Here is a 17,394-nt window from a genome sequence, read left to right on the forward strand (position 1 = left end):
CCACAACTTCCTACCGAAACAGTAGCCGACCTTTCGTCAGTTAGTGTGAAACCTGAAGCACGCGACGCTCTCACGTGGCCACAACTTCGCCATTGCGCCCAGAATAATACCTGCTGAAGATATCATGATACGAATTGAACGCGGGATATGACACCTTCCAAACCACGTCGGCAACGATATTAGACTGAATGTGGCTGTGTTCTGACCAAAGCAAAACCACCAAAAACAAACATGCCCAGTAAAGAAATTAAATCTCTACTAGAACTAATGAAAAACAAGGAAATAATAATCACCAAAGCAGATAAAGGGAACGCCACAGTACTGCTTAACCAAAAGGATTACACAGGTAAGCTGAATGCTCTATTGTACTTACCTCTCTATCGAGTACAATCCCACCAACTCACAAATTAAAAAACTCCATAGGATCCTTAAGAAGGTCACTTCTTGGCCTGTGGAAGTCACTAACAAATTAAAACCATTTAAACCCCCCCCCCCACCGTATTTATGGACTCCCAAAAATACATAAGGAAAATGTGACCATTATGTTCCATACTAGATGGCATTGATTCCCCCACATACAAACTAGCTAAACATTTTGCCAAAGCTCTCATACACACACTATACTAGCAACACACCTTCACACATAAAAAAACTCAGCCCACTTCAAAGCCAGCATAAAAAATCTTACACTCAAATACACTGACTTATTGGTCAGTTTTGATGTCTCCTCCTTATTCACAAATGTCCCACTCAGAGAATCCTTAGAGCTAATCCAAGCTAAATTTTCTCCAAATATCACAGCCCTATTTCAGTTCACAATGAACTCAGGCTATTTCGTTTGGCAGGGAAAATTCTACAAACAAACAGAGGGGACAGCCATGGGTTCACCACTCTCCCCACCCTTGGCCAATTTCTTTATGGAGACCTTTGAAGAAAAAGCCTTAGCCTCTGCCCCACAAAAACCAACCATATGGCTTCGCTATGTTGATGATGTGTTCACTATTTGGCCACATGGCTCCAATGCACTCCTCTCCTTCCTAACACACTTAAACAACCAACACCCCAGAATCAAAATTTTCTTCTTCCAGAAACCCTGGAAGAAGAAAAAAAACAACTGCCTTCCTTTCTTAGACACACTAGTCACCCGCCAGCCTGATGGAATCTTGGTTTTCTCAGTCTATAGAAAACCCACCATACAGGCAGATACATTTACCAACAATCCCCCCACCACCACAACAATATGGTGTCATTAAGGCACTACACAACAGGGCTAAACTTATCAGTTCAAATGACAATGCCCTAACCACAGAACTAAACCACACTCTCAACACTTTCTCAGCCAATGGCTATCTCCCCAAAAAAATCCAAAAAATATTGAAACCAATATACCACAACCCCCCCCCCCCCCCCTCACAACAAGGATTACTCTAAATCCATCACCATACCCTATATCCGAGGCACCTTGGAAAAAATTACAAAAATGCTAAAAAAACATGACTTAACTTCTTGTTACAGACCATATAAAAAATTGGCATCCCTTATCCGCTCTACTAAGACCTACCTGGTGTATACCAGGTCCCTTGCAGCTGTAAGCTGTCCTACTTTGGCCAAACAGGCTGGACAGCTAATATCAGAATTTCAGAACACAAGGACTACATCCGGTTTCACCAGTACAGTCACACTCTGGTCCTTGCAGACCATGTGCTGGATACCTGCCATAGAATACGGTGGAAGAAAGCCACGATAATACACCGTAGTAAATTCAAATCCGAAAGGCTTTTCATGGAATCAGCCTCAGCTTTAAGAAACAATCCAAACCTCAACAAATTTGGTTGCATGAGACTGCCCCAAACTTGGGAAACCTACATCAGAAAAACCTTCAGCCCCAATCGCCCAAGAATACCAACATTGCACGCTAGGGGGCACCATCAGGACTTTTAGGAGAAAGAATAGCTTCCTGCTTTGTCCTTATTTACTGTTTGTTGTGCCTGCGTGCACGTGTCTTGTTTTTAAGTTCCTGTGAAAATGGCAACGTGACGTTGCCAAAATATTGGAAGTGTATTAAAATTTATTTTAATGTGTATCCTAGTATATGTTGTAAATTCCTTAAGCTATTTAGTAAAAATAAAATAGAAATTGTTGAAAATTATGATTTACTGGGTTCCAGAATCAGAAATGATGGTAAATGTGAAGATGAAATTAAAAGGATAGTTATGAGAGGAAAAAAAAACAATGTTAAACCTGACAAAAATTATGAAAAATAGAGGGAGTAAGGCCACAAAATTTAGAATTGTTAAAGCAATTTTATTTCCATTAGTGATGTATGGATGTGAAAGCTGGCATATTTAGAAGTAAGAAAGAAAGCAAACTGATTAATTTTAAGGAAATTTTAGAGAATACAAAAATGGAATAGTTCTTGGAGGCAATGATTGCTAAACAGAAGTTGATGTACTTTGTTCATGTTATGCGAGCAGATGAATCATTGGAAAAAGCAGTTATGTTGGGGAAGATTCGGGGAATGAGAAGTGGAAGACCACAAGAGTTGGATGGACAACATAAAAAAATTACCAACTTACAATTACCAAAAGAAAGTACAAGAGGCCGAGTGGGATGGAGAGCTTTTGTTCACAGGATCACCTAGAGTTGAAAACAACTGGATGGCACATCTATGAAATTTACAGATCCTGTTATATTCCCATGATTTCTCAACTATTTGTCTTAAAGTGCAAATCTGACCCTTACAACCTCCACCCGGCCTGAATCCAGCTTGTTCTTCCCAAACCTCCCCTTCACTATTTTTCTTAGCCATTTCTTAAGTATTCTTGCATAAATCTTTTCTATAACACTCAGTAGGGAAATACCTCTTTAATTCTCACATTGTTTTATTTCCTTTTTCAGATGGGTACTATGAGAGCTTGACTCCAATCACCCAGAATCCAACCCTTTACCAGGCCTTCTGAATTATGCAGTGCAGCCACTGTAGGATTGAGTTGATGGACATAAGATTCTCCATGAAGGTCAGCATGGGTTTGTGAAGGACAGATCTTGCTTTAGCAATCTGCTTATGTTTTACAATAAGGTGATGAATGTGTTGGACAAGAAAGAAGCATATACAATGATATTCTTGGACTTTGCAAAAGCATTTGATAGTTTACCACATAAGTTGTGCAGAAAATAGGAACAGATAATATATTGGTTAGATGGATTAAAGATTGGTTTTCTGAATGATAATAGCAAGTTGTGTATGATGGAGCATGGTCTCAGAAAAGGAAAGTGACCGGTGGCATGCCTCAAAGTTCTGTTCTTGAGACCTAACGTTTAACTTATTTGTTAATGATATTTCATGTGGATTGACTGGGGATCTTCAAATGTTTGCTGATGACAAAGTTAGGTAGAATTATCGGGAGTGCTGATGTTAATTCTCTACAGAAAGATTTAAATAGACTTTTAGCTTGGATAAATGAGTGGGGTTACAGTTCTAATATTAATAAATGCAAGAGGTTACACTTTGGGATACAGAAATGTAAGGCTACATACTGTATTGGTGGAGAAGGGAAGAATGAGATTTGGTATCTTGGAGTGATGGTAGACAGTGAACTGAAGTTCTGAGGACACATTGCAAGTGTTGCAAAGACTGCACATTGTATTGCTGCTATGATAAAAATTATACTGACATGTAGGAAATGAGGTGGTGGTAGTGCCTCTATATAAGGAATTGATATAAGGCCACACATGGACTATTGTGCTTAGATTTGGTCACTTAGTTTTCATTGTGATGTTGAAACACTAGAGAGAGAATCCAAAGACAAAAAACCAAGGTGAGATCAGGACTATGGAGTGTGGGTTATGAAGAGCATTGAGAGAATGTGGATTACAGAGGTTGGTGGATAGGAGGAAAACAGGAGATATGATAGAGACATTCAAGTTAAGAGATTTTAACAGATTAACACAGAAGAAATTATAAAAAGAGTGGATGTTAAGATGGGAAGAATGAGAGGCCATCCCTGGAAGTTGTACAGAGATGTGGTGAAGAAGGGAGTGAGGAGTAGATTTTTAACATAGAGAGTTGTTAGTGAGCAGAATGCATTGTTAATGCAGGTAATGTAAATAACTTCAAAGCTCATTATGATAGGCGATGCTGGTTAAGTGAGCCTCCAACAATGAGTCTGTTGAACTTCATAAAGGTTACTGTAATAATAATATCTACTGCAGCTGCTTCTCCATATTTCAGGTTTTTAATGGCTTTTTTACTACTTCAAGTACTGATATGTATTCCTGACATATCATGTCAGGAATACATATCATTCCATACATATAATTAATTATTATTATTATTGTTATTACTGACACCTCCAGGGAGGGTACCTACTGTCTCTACCACTCAACACACCAACACCACCACTACTAGTATTTTTCACAGACAATCACAAACAACCATGCCCACAGCAGAATTCAAATCTGCAGTCTTTTGACTGGAGAGCAGATATGTTAACCACTCAGCCAACCAGGTCGGCAAAGGATATCATCATCTCTAGTTTTCACATCACCTTTATCATCTCTATCAATATTTTGACACCTTTCTGATATTTATTTTCTGTTCTGAAAGTCTTGCATGACTTTTGTTTAGCTAGTTGCTTTGCTTTCCTACTTTTGTGTCTGTATTGTGTAAGAGCACAAGCTGACTTATTTGCCAGGAACTTTCGATATTCTTTCTTTTTTCTTTTTTTTTCTTTCTTCACTGCATCTTTAACTTTCTGAGTGAGATCATCGTGGAGTTCTGATTTTTCTATCCTTGCAAGACAACCTCTTGCAAGGATACCACATGCCTCTCTGGCTGAAGCAAGCAATGTTTTTTTCAGGTTTGGCCCACCAAATCTCTAAAATTTTGTTCTTGTTTCAAACTCTTTCATTTTGTGTTGAATAATTTTTGTATATTTTAGTGTACAGTTCACATCTGAATGCTGTTCAACTTTGATTCATTTTTAAAACTTTCTTACTTTTCTTTTCAATATAAAATTCCAATTTTAGCCTGCTCAAGGCTAAAATTGAATTTGTGATCACTTCCAATTTTAAATCCTTTGTATACTCGTGTCTGGAGCCAAGTGGAAAAAACATTGCTATCAACAATAACAGACAATAAGACTTATTTTCTTGCATCTTCTCTTTGTGTAGATTTTTATGATGGAAAATGATGTTAGTAATAACTAATCCATGTCCTGAACAGAAATTCTGCAGAAATTTACCATTATTATTAGTTTTGCACTTTTCTCCAAATTTTCCCAAAACATTTCTATATGTCTGATAATCATTTCCTACTCTGCTGTTTAGAAAAAACTCCAACAAGGGCCAACTTTTTTTTTTTTTTTTCACTGAGCCAGCTGCCTTCTCTAATACCTCAAAAAATTCCTCCATTTCTTTCTTCGTAGAACCTTCTGTGGGACCATAAGCACAAATAAGTCTCATTGTCCAGTTCCCCCATTCTGACATTTGCCCTGATAACTTTTCTTGATATTGCCTACCATTCAAGAAGATTATAATAAATTTAGTTTAATCCTTTATCCAAGTGTAAGCAAAACAACGTTTGTGCCTGAAGTATCTTCAGGACTGAGGCAACTCGTGGTAGAGGTGGACCAAGCTCTCATCACTACTTGTCTTAGTATCTCCCATAATGCAAAGCACATCTCCTTGCAGACATGTATAATGCTATGCATTAAAGGAAGGGCCACTACTCCCTCTAAATCCAGAGTAATTTAATAATAAGGTGAGACACCCTTTGGCAACTCGTATAGATAAAATGACTTCGCCATTACTTCCACCTTAGGATCACCACCTCTGGGTCTGGTTCCCACTGACGAGACCTCAATAAAGCTCGAAACCAGTCTGGGTAGTGGCCCTTTAAAAGATAATTATTATCTTTATGTTACAAAGATAGATTAAGCTAGAGAGAAACACGTTCACACAAAGTTACTCATATAAGTATATATATATAAATTAAAACAACAGTATGGATGGTGGCTAATGAAAGCAGAAATAATTGCTTAGAGTCCTAAAGTTTGCTGAAAAACTTGAACTAAGTGGGCTGAATGTGTGCCATCCAAATTCTTGGGATTTTTATGCCACTATTATTAAGATTAGGATGGTTAATTAAAACTTTGATTAACCATCCTAATCTTACTACTAACACACAGACACACACACACACAGTGTTTGTGTGAGTATACACATGACAAATTTTTTTTTTATATAATTTGGTCCTTTTATTTAGAAATTGTATATTTTCATCTGCTTTGAGACATAATGGAAGTCTGAAATATCAGAAACAATACAGTTTGTAAACTAAATTTACAGCAATGTAATTTTTTTTTTAAATATGATTTTTTAAAGCACTTTGTATTGAGTTCTCTAATCAATTTTGCATAACACTGCTTGTTTTCACTATTCTGACATAAGCAATGGCATCTGCCAATACATCAGTCATGTACAATAAGGACATAATGTATTTAATTTTCCAAATTAAAATAATAATGGCAAAATGAATACCTACTTAATTTCTCTATAACATCACTGCCATGCCCAAGATGGAAAGTTATTAATTTCTGTTTGCTCTTGAACTGCAGCTCCATTTAATGTATAAGATATTCTTATCCTCATTCTTAGTTGATTCTTAAAAACAAAAGTAAACTGGAATTATGCAATGGGAAATGCAGTAGAAAAAAAATATTAAAAATAAAATGAAATTAACAGTCTGTACGACTTAGCTGTTAATAATAATGTCCTTATTAAAGACCTGGAATTCAATCCCATCAATGATGGGAAGAACCGGGCTTTTCAACCGAGTGATGCTCATAAGGAGTGGTAGGGCTTTCCCTTCCAGGAACTCCCACCACCACCATTTTGTAATAAAGACCAGACAATACATGCAACAGACATAGCAGATTATGCAGATATAATTAACAGCTCTAGGGAATGGTTGAAGCAACAAATACTATGAGGCTGATATGCCTGTGTCTGTTAATTGTATGTGCTCTTCATTTGGTTTACTTGTTTTTCAGGATGAAACCCAATTTCCAAAAGGGAAAACCCTATCACTTCTGTATAAGACCAGCTCACTCACCTTGAATTGAAAAACCCTTGTAACAGTTTTCCTTGCATTCATAAACAGGATTTGAGCCCGTATCCAAATTTCCCCATCACATCTTTTTTGTCTGCTGTGAACTGTCCTATTTTAGCATTAAAATCTCCTATCACTATCATGAGTTCTCTATTTTTGGGATTATCTATTTCCTGTTGTAGTTCTTCATAGAAATTTTCTATTTCTTCCTCTGAATGGTTACAGTCTGGTGCATATATTTGGATTATTTTAATTGTTTGACCTTTTTCTTTTGCTTGAAGTTTGGCTGTTATTATTCTAGGAGATACTGGGTTTATTTCAATTACTGAGTGTGTAAGTTTCTTTTCAATTAATAATGCAACTCCTTCTCTGTGTATGTTATCTTTTCTTCCTGAGAAGTACAGTCTTCCTTCTGGTAAATCCATGAATCCATCTCCACACCAATGTGTCTCTGATAAACCTAAAATGCTCCATTTCAGTCTTTTTAAATTTTCCTGGACTAATTGCAATTTTCCAGGTCAGTATAGTGATCTTATGTTGAGGGTGGCTACATGTTTCACATCCTTGGCTGACCACATTGCTGATTTCTCACCCACTCTATGTGGTTTTCAAGTAGGCACGTCGGTTGTCCCGTACGCAGTAGCACTATCTCGGTTTGTAGACTTTCTCCTGGCATAATAATGTAGCCAGCTTGCCATGCCTCTGCTACATCCTTTGGTCCACAGCTCTTTATTCTTTATTCAGAGCAACCCATTTGGGTTTCCACCACCAGGGGGATGCGCCTGGTAGGAGTGTGGTCTCCCCCACTATACATATAAACATATAATTTTTTCAAGATCATAATTCCCATTACTTTTCAATTATTGATCATAAGATAAAAATTAAGCCTTAACAACTCCTATTTCACCAAAACATATATACAGCTTTGCATACATATATTAAGCTTACGCAATTCTCCTGTCAACAACTTTTTTTACCTTTTCTCATATATCCTTGCATAAATCTTTCCTGGAACACAGTAACTAGGAGCTAGATGAACAAATTCATATGGAATTATAAACTTTGTTTCTAAATTTGTGTGTTATGTTATGAAAGAAAATAATTAATTTCATTTTTGACATAGTAACAACAATGCTCTTTGAATGAAAAGATCTATGGTCAAATCCCATCTATGAAAAGAAAGTCATTTATAAAGGCTATTCAAATAATGGAAAGTTAACCACTCTCTCATATAGAGATGGCAGAGTTTTTCTGTAACTTGAGTTTTTTCATCCTCAAAAAAAAAAAAAAATAAATAAATAAAAATAAATATATATATGATTTGTAGCTATAGTCACTTCAGACTAATTCCAACAAAACGAAATTAGTTTTGTGACAGTTCTTTATTACATGTGCTACATATCAAAGGTAACCATGCAGTGTCATTAATACAATATATAGTATAAAAAGAATTTTATATATATATATATATTTTTTTTTTTTGATAATGGAGATATATTTGTTTAGGTGATCAAAACAGTGGAAATAAACGGTTAAGTAATTTGGATGTTAATAAAAAATCTGAAACAGATCTTCAAAGTCTTTAAACAATTTAATAATTGCAACAGTAGCTATATAGCATAATTTAGAAGACTGAGCCAGAAGGTTTAATTACTGTGAATTAAACTGTAATTGAACATCAGTAACGCAACGGTATTTTAGATTTATGAAAGATAAAAGGACTGATTTAATACACATCTTGAGAAAGTAACAAGAAAAAGAATGTGAGAAAAATAAGAAAATGCTTATTGCATAGTGCCTAGGAATATCATAATCTGGAAACTTAAAAAGGTGAAGAGCAACAGGAGAGGCTTAGGCCAGACAGGGTTGTAAAAAATTCTGTTTAGAAAAAATTACTTAAAAATCATGAGAATGTTACAAAGATCTCTTAAGTTTTGCTTACCTCAGAAATGTGAAGTATCAAAGAAAAAAAACAATTAAAATCATATCTCGCTTTCCTCAATGCATGAAGAAAATGGGGGTCAATAGCCTGCCATTATCAAACTCGATTACTACCACATGGTACTTAATCCTAACTGCAAAGTCTGTATGTAATCTTTTAGCTAGTTTATCTATTTTAAGGAATGAAAATCCTCAGTTTCTGGAAGAAAAAAAATCCATGCCACCTCTGTATGAGAACAGCTTAACTCATGTTAACTCATAAAGGTCCTCTACCTCCAACAACCAAAGAGCATTATCATTCACTAATGAGCTACAATTGGTCTGTGTATTGAACTTTATAAAGAACAAAACCGAGATGATAAAGTAGCTAAAAAAAAACATTCATAACTGAAAGAAACAGGAATACGACCCATTGTTAAATCAAATCTAATGAAAACCAGGATTGTACACTATATTGTCTGTTATTTATCATTTATATATGGATCACACAATATAAGAAAATGAAATTAAGCCTTGAGTCAACATATAAACATCAGATGTAGGTGTTATTATCTTACTAAATAAATCTATAATAGATCTTTAGCCAAACTTCATGACTGCTGTAAAATCTAGCGCAATGTTAATAATAAAAAAAGATACAAATGAGGTAAGGAAACAAAAAACATACCAAATGCATTCTTAGAATCCTAGGAATATCACATTCTTGAAAAGTTTATTTCATTGAACAAGTAAACATTTCAGCTATGCAAGCAATATATATATATATATATATATATATATATAAGAGTTGTCTGAAAAGTTCTCGGCCTCGACCATAGATGGCAATACTATCAGCAATAGAATTGTGTGTTATGTTTTATACAGCTGTCTGAAGCAAAAGTGTCATTTGTATCCCTTGAAATGTATAAAATCGAGTGTTGTGCAGTTATAAAATTCTTTGCAAAAGGTTTAATGCCAAAAGAAATTCATTCAAAGTTCATAACAGTTTATGGACCCTATTCTCATTCGTTTTCAACAATTAAGAAATGGAATGCCGAGTTTAGACATGGCCATACCAGTCTTGAAGATGATCCACATAAAGGACTTCCAAAAAGTGTAACACCACTACCAGAAATCATTGATCATATGCACGATATGGTATTGGATGACTGGCTAGTCAAAGTGCATGAAATTGCTGAGACTATAGGCATTTCAAAAGAACATGTAGGATATATTTTGCATGATGAATTGCAAATGAAAAAGCTTTGTGCAAGATGGCTGCTGTGCTTGCTCACAGCAGATCAAAAACGCACTCACATGGAAATCTCTGAAGAGTGCTTGGAGCATTTTAACAAGAATAAAACTGATTTTGTGCATTGATTTATTACTATGGATGAGACTTGGATTCACCATTACACACCAGAATCCAAACAGCAATCAAAACAGTGGACAGAAGCCAGTTGTTCAGTGCCAAAGAAGACAAAGTTGGTTCCATCAGCAGGAAAGTTCATGGCATTGGTGTTTTGGGATGTTAAAGGCCATTTTGTTTATTAATTATCTTGAAAAGGGTAAAACAATAACCAGGGAATATTATTCCAATCTTTTAACCAGACTAGATGTCTGGTTAAAAATTCATGAGGAAAGACCCAGTTTGCAGAAGAAAATAATCATCTCTCATTAGGACAATGCACCTGCCCACAAAGGTGTTTTTGGCAATGGGAAAATTAAGGGATCTGCACCATGAATTGTTGGAACATCCACGCTATTCACTAGATTTGGTTCCCTCTGACTTCTATCTCTTCCCAAAATTAAAATTTTTCTTCGCTTGTCAGCATTTTTCTTTGAATCAAGAGGTGATTGCAGCTGTAGAGGGGTATTTTGCAGATCTCTGAGAACCACTACAGGGATGGGATAATGACACTGGAGGATCGTTGGAATAAATGTATTAGTCTTAAAGGAGATTATGTTGAAAAATAAAAATAATTTTGAAATTATAAATTTGTTTTTTCATTGTTAGACCAAGAACTTTTCAGACCAACCTCGTATATATAAAACAGAATAACTAATATTATAGTGAGTTGCCAGATGAATAAATGCATATTACCAAGAGGGAAATCAGACATGAGAAATAAAGCCCCAAGCCAGGAATATTTTCATCAGAAAACTTCACATGTACATCATTCACGTGATATACATTATATGATTAAAATGAATAAGTGTGACCCTAACCTAACCTCACTTCTGGGTCTGACTCCTACTGATGAGACCTCAATAAAGGTTGAAAGTGGTTTGGGTAGTGACCCCTTCCCATAATGCATTGCATTCTACATGTTCGTAAGGATATGTGCTTTGTATTATGAGATAATAAGGCAAGTGATGTGAAGTCAGCTTCTATATACCAGTTGCCAGTCCTGAAATTACTTCAAGAGCAAAGTTTGTTTGCTTACACTTGGATAAAGGATTAAACCAAGAGTATAATTTCATGGCATCTTTAATTCATAGAATAACCAAGTGGAAAAACTTCTAACAAATTCCACTTAGGTTTTAGAATTTGCCAGTTTGCTGGCCTGATTGACCAAGTGGTTAGCATATCCGTTCTCCAGACAAAAGGCTGTAGGTTCGAATCCTGCTGTGAGCATGGATGTTTGTGATTGTCTGCAAAAACACCAGTGGTGGTGGGCAGCAGATGGCATTGGTGTAGATGATGCAGTGGAGACAGAGTTGTAGAATAGGTACCCTCCCTCGACGAGTCTTTGGACTCCCTGAAGGTGTCATGTAATAATAATAAAAATAACCTTGCTGCTTATTATCCTCAAAAGCCACAATAAAAAATTAGGAAATTAAATAGTGTTATCTCACTAATCCGAAATGCTATTTGAAACAAAAAAAGTTTTATTTAATACGTATTATTATTTTGTGTACTGTTATTTTTTTTAATAATTATTATTTTAACTGTTATTATTTATTTTATTATTATTACAATACAGTTTTTTCATACTGTCGATTGTACGGTTATACCATAGGCCTTTTTTTTTTGATTTATTGTGTGTTCACATTTGCTTGGGAAGCTGTTGAACCTGAAGCAATTCGAGCGTCATGGAAAAAACTGTGCCCTTCAAGAATTTACCAAGATAACTTCGGTGATACACCAAAAGAGGAAATTCAAAACGTGCATAATTTGGTAAAAAATATAAATCCAGATGTTGAAATTTCACAAACAGATGTTACGGAATGGATTACAGGTACAACCGAAAGTGAATTCGAAATCAAATCAGATGCTGAAATTATAAATGACGATGCAGATTGAATTAGAAGACGATGATGATGATAAAGAACTCGAAGAAAAAAAGTAAAACATGAAGAGGCAGTTGACAGTTTTAATATGTGTAGAGAATGGGCTAAGCAGAATGATACATACGCCACTCCAAAAAATTTTATTGCTTGCAGCTCCAAGAAGCATTCGAAAAAAGTTTAGCTTCCAAGAAGCAAAATAAAATCAGCGACTTTTTACAAAGAAATAAAAAACTTTTTTTGTGTTGTGTACAAGAAAGTGATATTTTTTATGCAAATTAAGTTATGTCAGAATCCTCAACAATATAGGTACATACAAACTACATTTTTTACCAAAATAAAGTTGTGTACTGTATTATATTTTAAGTTTTACATTACAGCACAGTAGTTTTTTTTCCCTCAGTTACTTCATTCATTTACAGAATTAAATTGATGTACCATTAGAATCTGATTATTTTTATTTTAAACTCTAGTTATTCTTGTCTCTTGGGGAAAATTTGCTAATCCAAACGAGCACAGTTTTTATTAGTTCGGATTAGCAAGATACCCCTGTATATACCAAACTAACATAATATCCTAAATACAAACAAAAATAGGATCTTATTTGAATGTTTTTAAAACACTAAGCTAATGTTTTGTATATGTGTAAAGTATTGCTGAAACTATAGAGTTACTACACTACAGAAACACATGAAATTCTGTTAGAAATTTTTGCTATATACTTGCAGAAGATGTTTAAATAAAAACAGCATAAAAGACAATGTTCAAAAGAAATTTAGCATACAGAATAGAGAGAGTAACATTATCATATTATCCAGGCTCTAATCAGACTGGAGAATAAAGATAGTAGTTAGTGGTGGTGGACTATCATATATGTTATATTTCTTGAGGGAGGAAAGGAATGACATTAAAAATGTTTATTTCAGTATTAGTGTAAAACTCAGGGTGTTTAAGGGGCATAGCTATATAACTGAGAGGAGACCTCCACATAGCCTTCAAAGGAATGCGAAGAACCGACCAGGGCTTCTGACCTAATGTCCAATCCTCACCTTCTCGTGGTGCACCCTGTTAGGTATCTATCTGGATACTGAACAGACGAAGATGGGCTGGTAATTTGGGATTTAGCCGACCAAATTGTATTCTTATTGGCTTAAACCAAAATTTCAAATGATGGTACAACATGATAGAGTTTCATGCCGGCTGGGGCATCACCCGGTTAAACAAGGCCCACATTCTTTTCGCCAGGGAACCAGGGTAAACAGCAAAAAGTCAGCTACTGGAACAAATCCTAAAACTTACTCCAACTCAACATCACCAGAGTAAAAGATCGGTATTATCAACATAAGAAGCCTGAATGGCAAAGAAATGGAATTAGCTGAGGAATTAGATAATTACCAGATCGACATAATAGGGGTGACTGAAACAAAAAAGACAAAAACTGATGAGATCTTTCTGAGCAATAAATACAAAATGTTATATTCAGGCAATGATAATCAAGGAAAAGAAGGAGTATCCATATTGAATGGCAGGCAGTCTCAAGTAGAGTGATGTGGGCAAATATCAGAATGGAGAACTGGACAATGAGACTTATTTGTACCTATGGTCCTACAGAAGGTTCTACTAAGGTAGAAGGCAAGGAATTTTTTGAGGCTTTAGAGAAAGCAACTGACACAACGAAAAACAAAAAGTTTGTCCTTGTTGGGGATCTAAATAGCAGAGTAGGAAATAATTGTAGTCATACAAAAATATTTTGGGAAAATTTGGAGAAAAGAGGAAAGCTAATAATAATGGCAAATACCTGTTGGATTTCTGCTCAGGACATGGACTGGTTATTACTAATACCATGTTCCAACATAAAAATGTGCACAAATTCACATGGAGAGAAGAGGCAAGGAATAAGAAAAGTCACATTGACTATGGTATTCCCAATGGTGCAGGACACCAGAGTGTACAGAGGATTTGAAATTGGAAGTGATCACCATTTAGTCTTGAGCAGGATAAAATTGAATTTCTTATTGAAAAGAAGAACATGTAAGAAAGTTTTAAAGAGAATAAAAGTTGAGCAGCTCTCAGATGTGAACTGTAAACTAAAATACACAAATATTATTCAAGAAAAAATGAAACAGTTTAAGAGCAGGAACCAAACTTTGAAGATTCAGTGGCAAGCCCTGAAGGAAACACTGATTGATTCAGCCAGAGAGGCATGTGGTGAGATTGTCTGCAAGGATAGAAAAATCAGAACTCCATGGTGGACACAGGAAGTTAAAGAGGCAGTGAAGGAAAAGAAGAAATCATATCAAAAGTTCCTGACAAATAAGTCAGCTTGTGCTCATAGAGAATACAGAGACAAATGTAAGAAAGCTAAACATTGTGTAAAACTAGCTAAACAAAAGTCATGGGAGGACTTTGGCATGAACATAGAAAATAAATATCAAGAAGGTACCAAGATATTCTGGAGGTTGTTGAAGAAGCTCAGAAATGGAGGAAAGAGTGCTGCAAAACAAATTAGAGATGATAAAGGTGACATGAAAACAGGAGAAAAAAAAGATATCCTTGAAGTATGGAGTAATTACTTTGAAAAACTGCTAAATGAAACAAGCACAGTGGTAAGAAACACTGACCAGGCATGCAGTCAGGAATACATATCCATACTTGAAGTAGAAAAAGCCATCAAAAGCCTGAATTGTGGAAAGGCAGCAGGAGTAGATGATATTTGACCAGAAATGCTGAAGTATGGTGGTATAAGAGTCTTACAGTGGCTGCACTGCATAGTTCAGAAAGCCTGGACAGAGGGATGAATTCCAGATGATTGGAGTAGAACTCTCATAGTACCCATATATTAAAAGGGAAATAAAACTGAATGTGAGAATTACAGAGGCATTTCATTACTGAGTGTTCTTGGTAAGATATATGCAGGTGTACTTGAGAAATGGTTGAGAAAGATTGTGGAAGAAAAGCTTGGTGAAGAACAAGCTGGATTCAGGCCAAATAGAGGTTGTCGGGATCAGATTTTCACTTTACGACAGATAGTTGAGAAATCATAGGAATATAACAAAGGTCTGTATTTAAGTTTTGTAGATCTGGAAAATGCATATGACAAGGTGCCAAGAGAGAAACTATTCCAAACGCTACAGTTATATGGTATCAATGGGGCATTATATCACGCAATACTTAGTCTTTGTTTAAGTTGTAAGTCAGCAGATAGAATTGAAGGAAGTACAGGAAGATGGTTTGATGTTAAATCTAGTATCAGATGAGGATGTACATTATCCCCTCGCTTATTCATTATTTATATGGATCACATTATGAAGGAAAGTGGTATTAAACCTGATATCAAAATTGAAGGTGTTAATCTCAGCTCTTTGCTTTATGTGGATGATGTTATACTTCTAAATAAATCAGCTACAAGTCTGCAAGATTCCATGACTAAATTGAATAACTGTTGTAATAGATATGGTATGAATGTCAGCATTACAAAAAACAAAGATAATGAAAATAGGCACAACAATTGAAAATATCAATTACATTGTGAATGGAGAACTTACAGAACAAGTAAAAAATTTAAACTACTTAGGCACGATTTTTAGTGAAGATGGTAAGTTAAATATGGAAAAGACAACAGAATCAACAAAGCTGGTATGGTAGGAAGTCTACTGAATAAATTTATATGGAATACGAGAGAAATTAGTCAAAACACTAAATTTAGCTGTATACAAGACAGTGTTTGAACCAATTTTAACTTATGGATCTGAGAGCTGGGTTAGTAGTAAAACATTTGACCAAAGAATAGAGACTGCAGATATGAGAGTCTTGAGAAAGATTAGGGGCATGAACAGATGGCATCGAAGCAAAATATTATATTAAAAATGAGGATATTAGGAAAGAACTCGATATTGTCAGCATCCAGGAAAGCATTAGCAGAGCTAATCTCAGTTGGTATAGTCACTTAAACAGAATGGGAGAGGAAAGATTAGCAAAACAAGTGTTCAATACCAGGTTGGCAGGAAAAAAGACCCAGAGGAAGACCAAGATATAGGTGGATTGATACAGTAAAAAGTGCCTTAGAAGACAGAAATATAAGGCCCGTGATAATATTGGAGTTTTGACAGGTAACACTGTTTGGAAGAAATTTATAGATAGGAAGTTAGTATAGTTTGCCCACCGATTAGAGGAAAGATTAGCAAAAGAAGTGTTCACTACCAGGCTGGCAGGAAAAAAGACCCTGAGGAAGACCAAGATATAGGTGGATTGATACAGTAAAAAGTGCCTTAGAAGACAGAAATATAAGACCTGTGATAATATTGGAATTTTGACAGGTAACAGACTGTTTGGAGGAAATTTGTAGATAGGCAGTTAGTATAGTGTGCCCACGATTAGAGGTCCCTCGACACTTCTGCGCATCTCAGAAAAAGGAGAATCCATTCCGATAATAGGGTAATCTTCTGGGATGTGTTTGTTTATTATTACAGGTCGGAAAATTTAGCTTTTCTTTTATGAACATTGTAGTTTTTAAAGTGTAACTATTTTGCTTGTATAACAGTTGGAAAAATGTACGTAGAGTATTAACAAAATTAAAAAAGGGTAACATAAAACAAAAATTTAACTAAGTATATTTTTAAGAAAGTTTTCTATAAAATAAAAATAATTATACAGAAAAACAGAAATTTTTTCAAATGAACTTAGATATTCCAAACACAGTTGAGAGAACTGAGACACTTTAATGTCCTAAACTGATTAATTATTTATGACTTGTTGCGACTCTTTTAACAAACCCATGCAAAAAAAGGTTGGAAAAAAATACCATTATCAAATCCTTATAATCTTTATAGTCACCTGAATCGGTGTCCGAATCGCCATCACTTTCACTTAAACTGATCACCAAAGGTTCGCATAATTCTTCGATAATTCTGTCTCTGTCCCAATACATATTTTCCAATGAGGTGACATGAAAGCAATATTTTCCCCAGTTTTGAACTGTAATACTTTCAATCGCCTGTTCTAAGTTTCAACATGTCAATATCTCTAGTTACATTGCAATGGCGAATGAAACTTTTCACTTCTGCCCAAACATA

At 35.3% G+C, this 17,394-nt stretch overlaps 1 protein-coding gene across 1 annotated transcript in view; it reads right to left on the reverse strand.

Annotated features, from left to right (window-relative positions):
* LOC150096566 (AP-1 complex subunit gamma-1-like) overlaps positions 1 to 17,394 on the reverse strand; it is a 449,674-nt gene that overhangs the window by 18,389 nt on the left and 413,891 nt on the right. The window contains exon 22 of the mRNA XM_090408538.1: positions 6,545 to 6,663. Coding sequence (XP_090264664.1) covers positions 6,562 to 6,663 — 102 coding nt within the window. The 3' untranslated portion in view covers positions 6,545 to 6,561. The remainder of the gene's footprint in view (positions 1 to 6,544; positions 6,664 to 17,394) is intronic.

Source organism: Typopeltis vanoorti, chromosome 18, assembly GCF_054136105.1.
Source record: "Typopeltis vanoorti isolate ZY-2024b chromosome 18, IOZ_Tvanoo_1.0, whole genome shotgun sequence".
Lineage (NCBI taxonomy): Eukaryota > Metazoa > Arthropoda > Arachnida > Uropygi > Thelyphonidae > Typopeltis > Typopeltis vanoorti.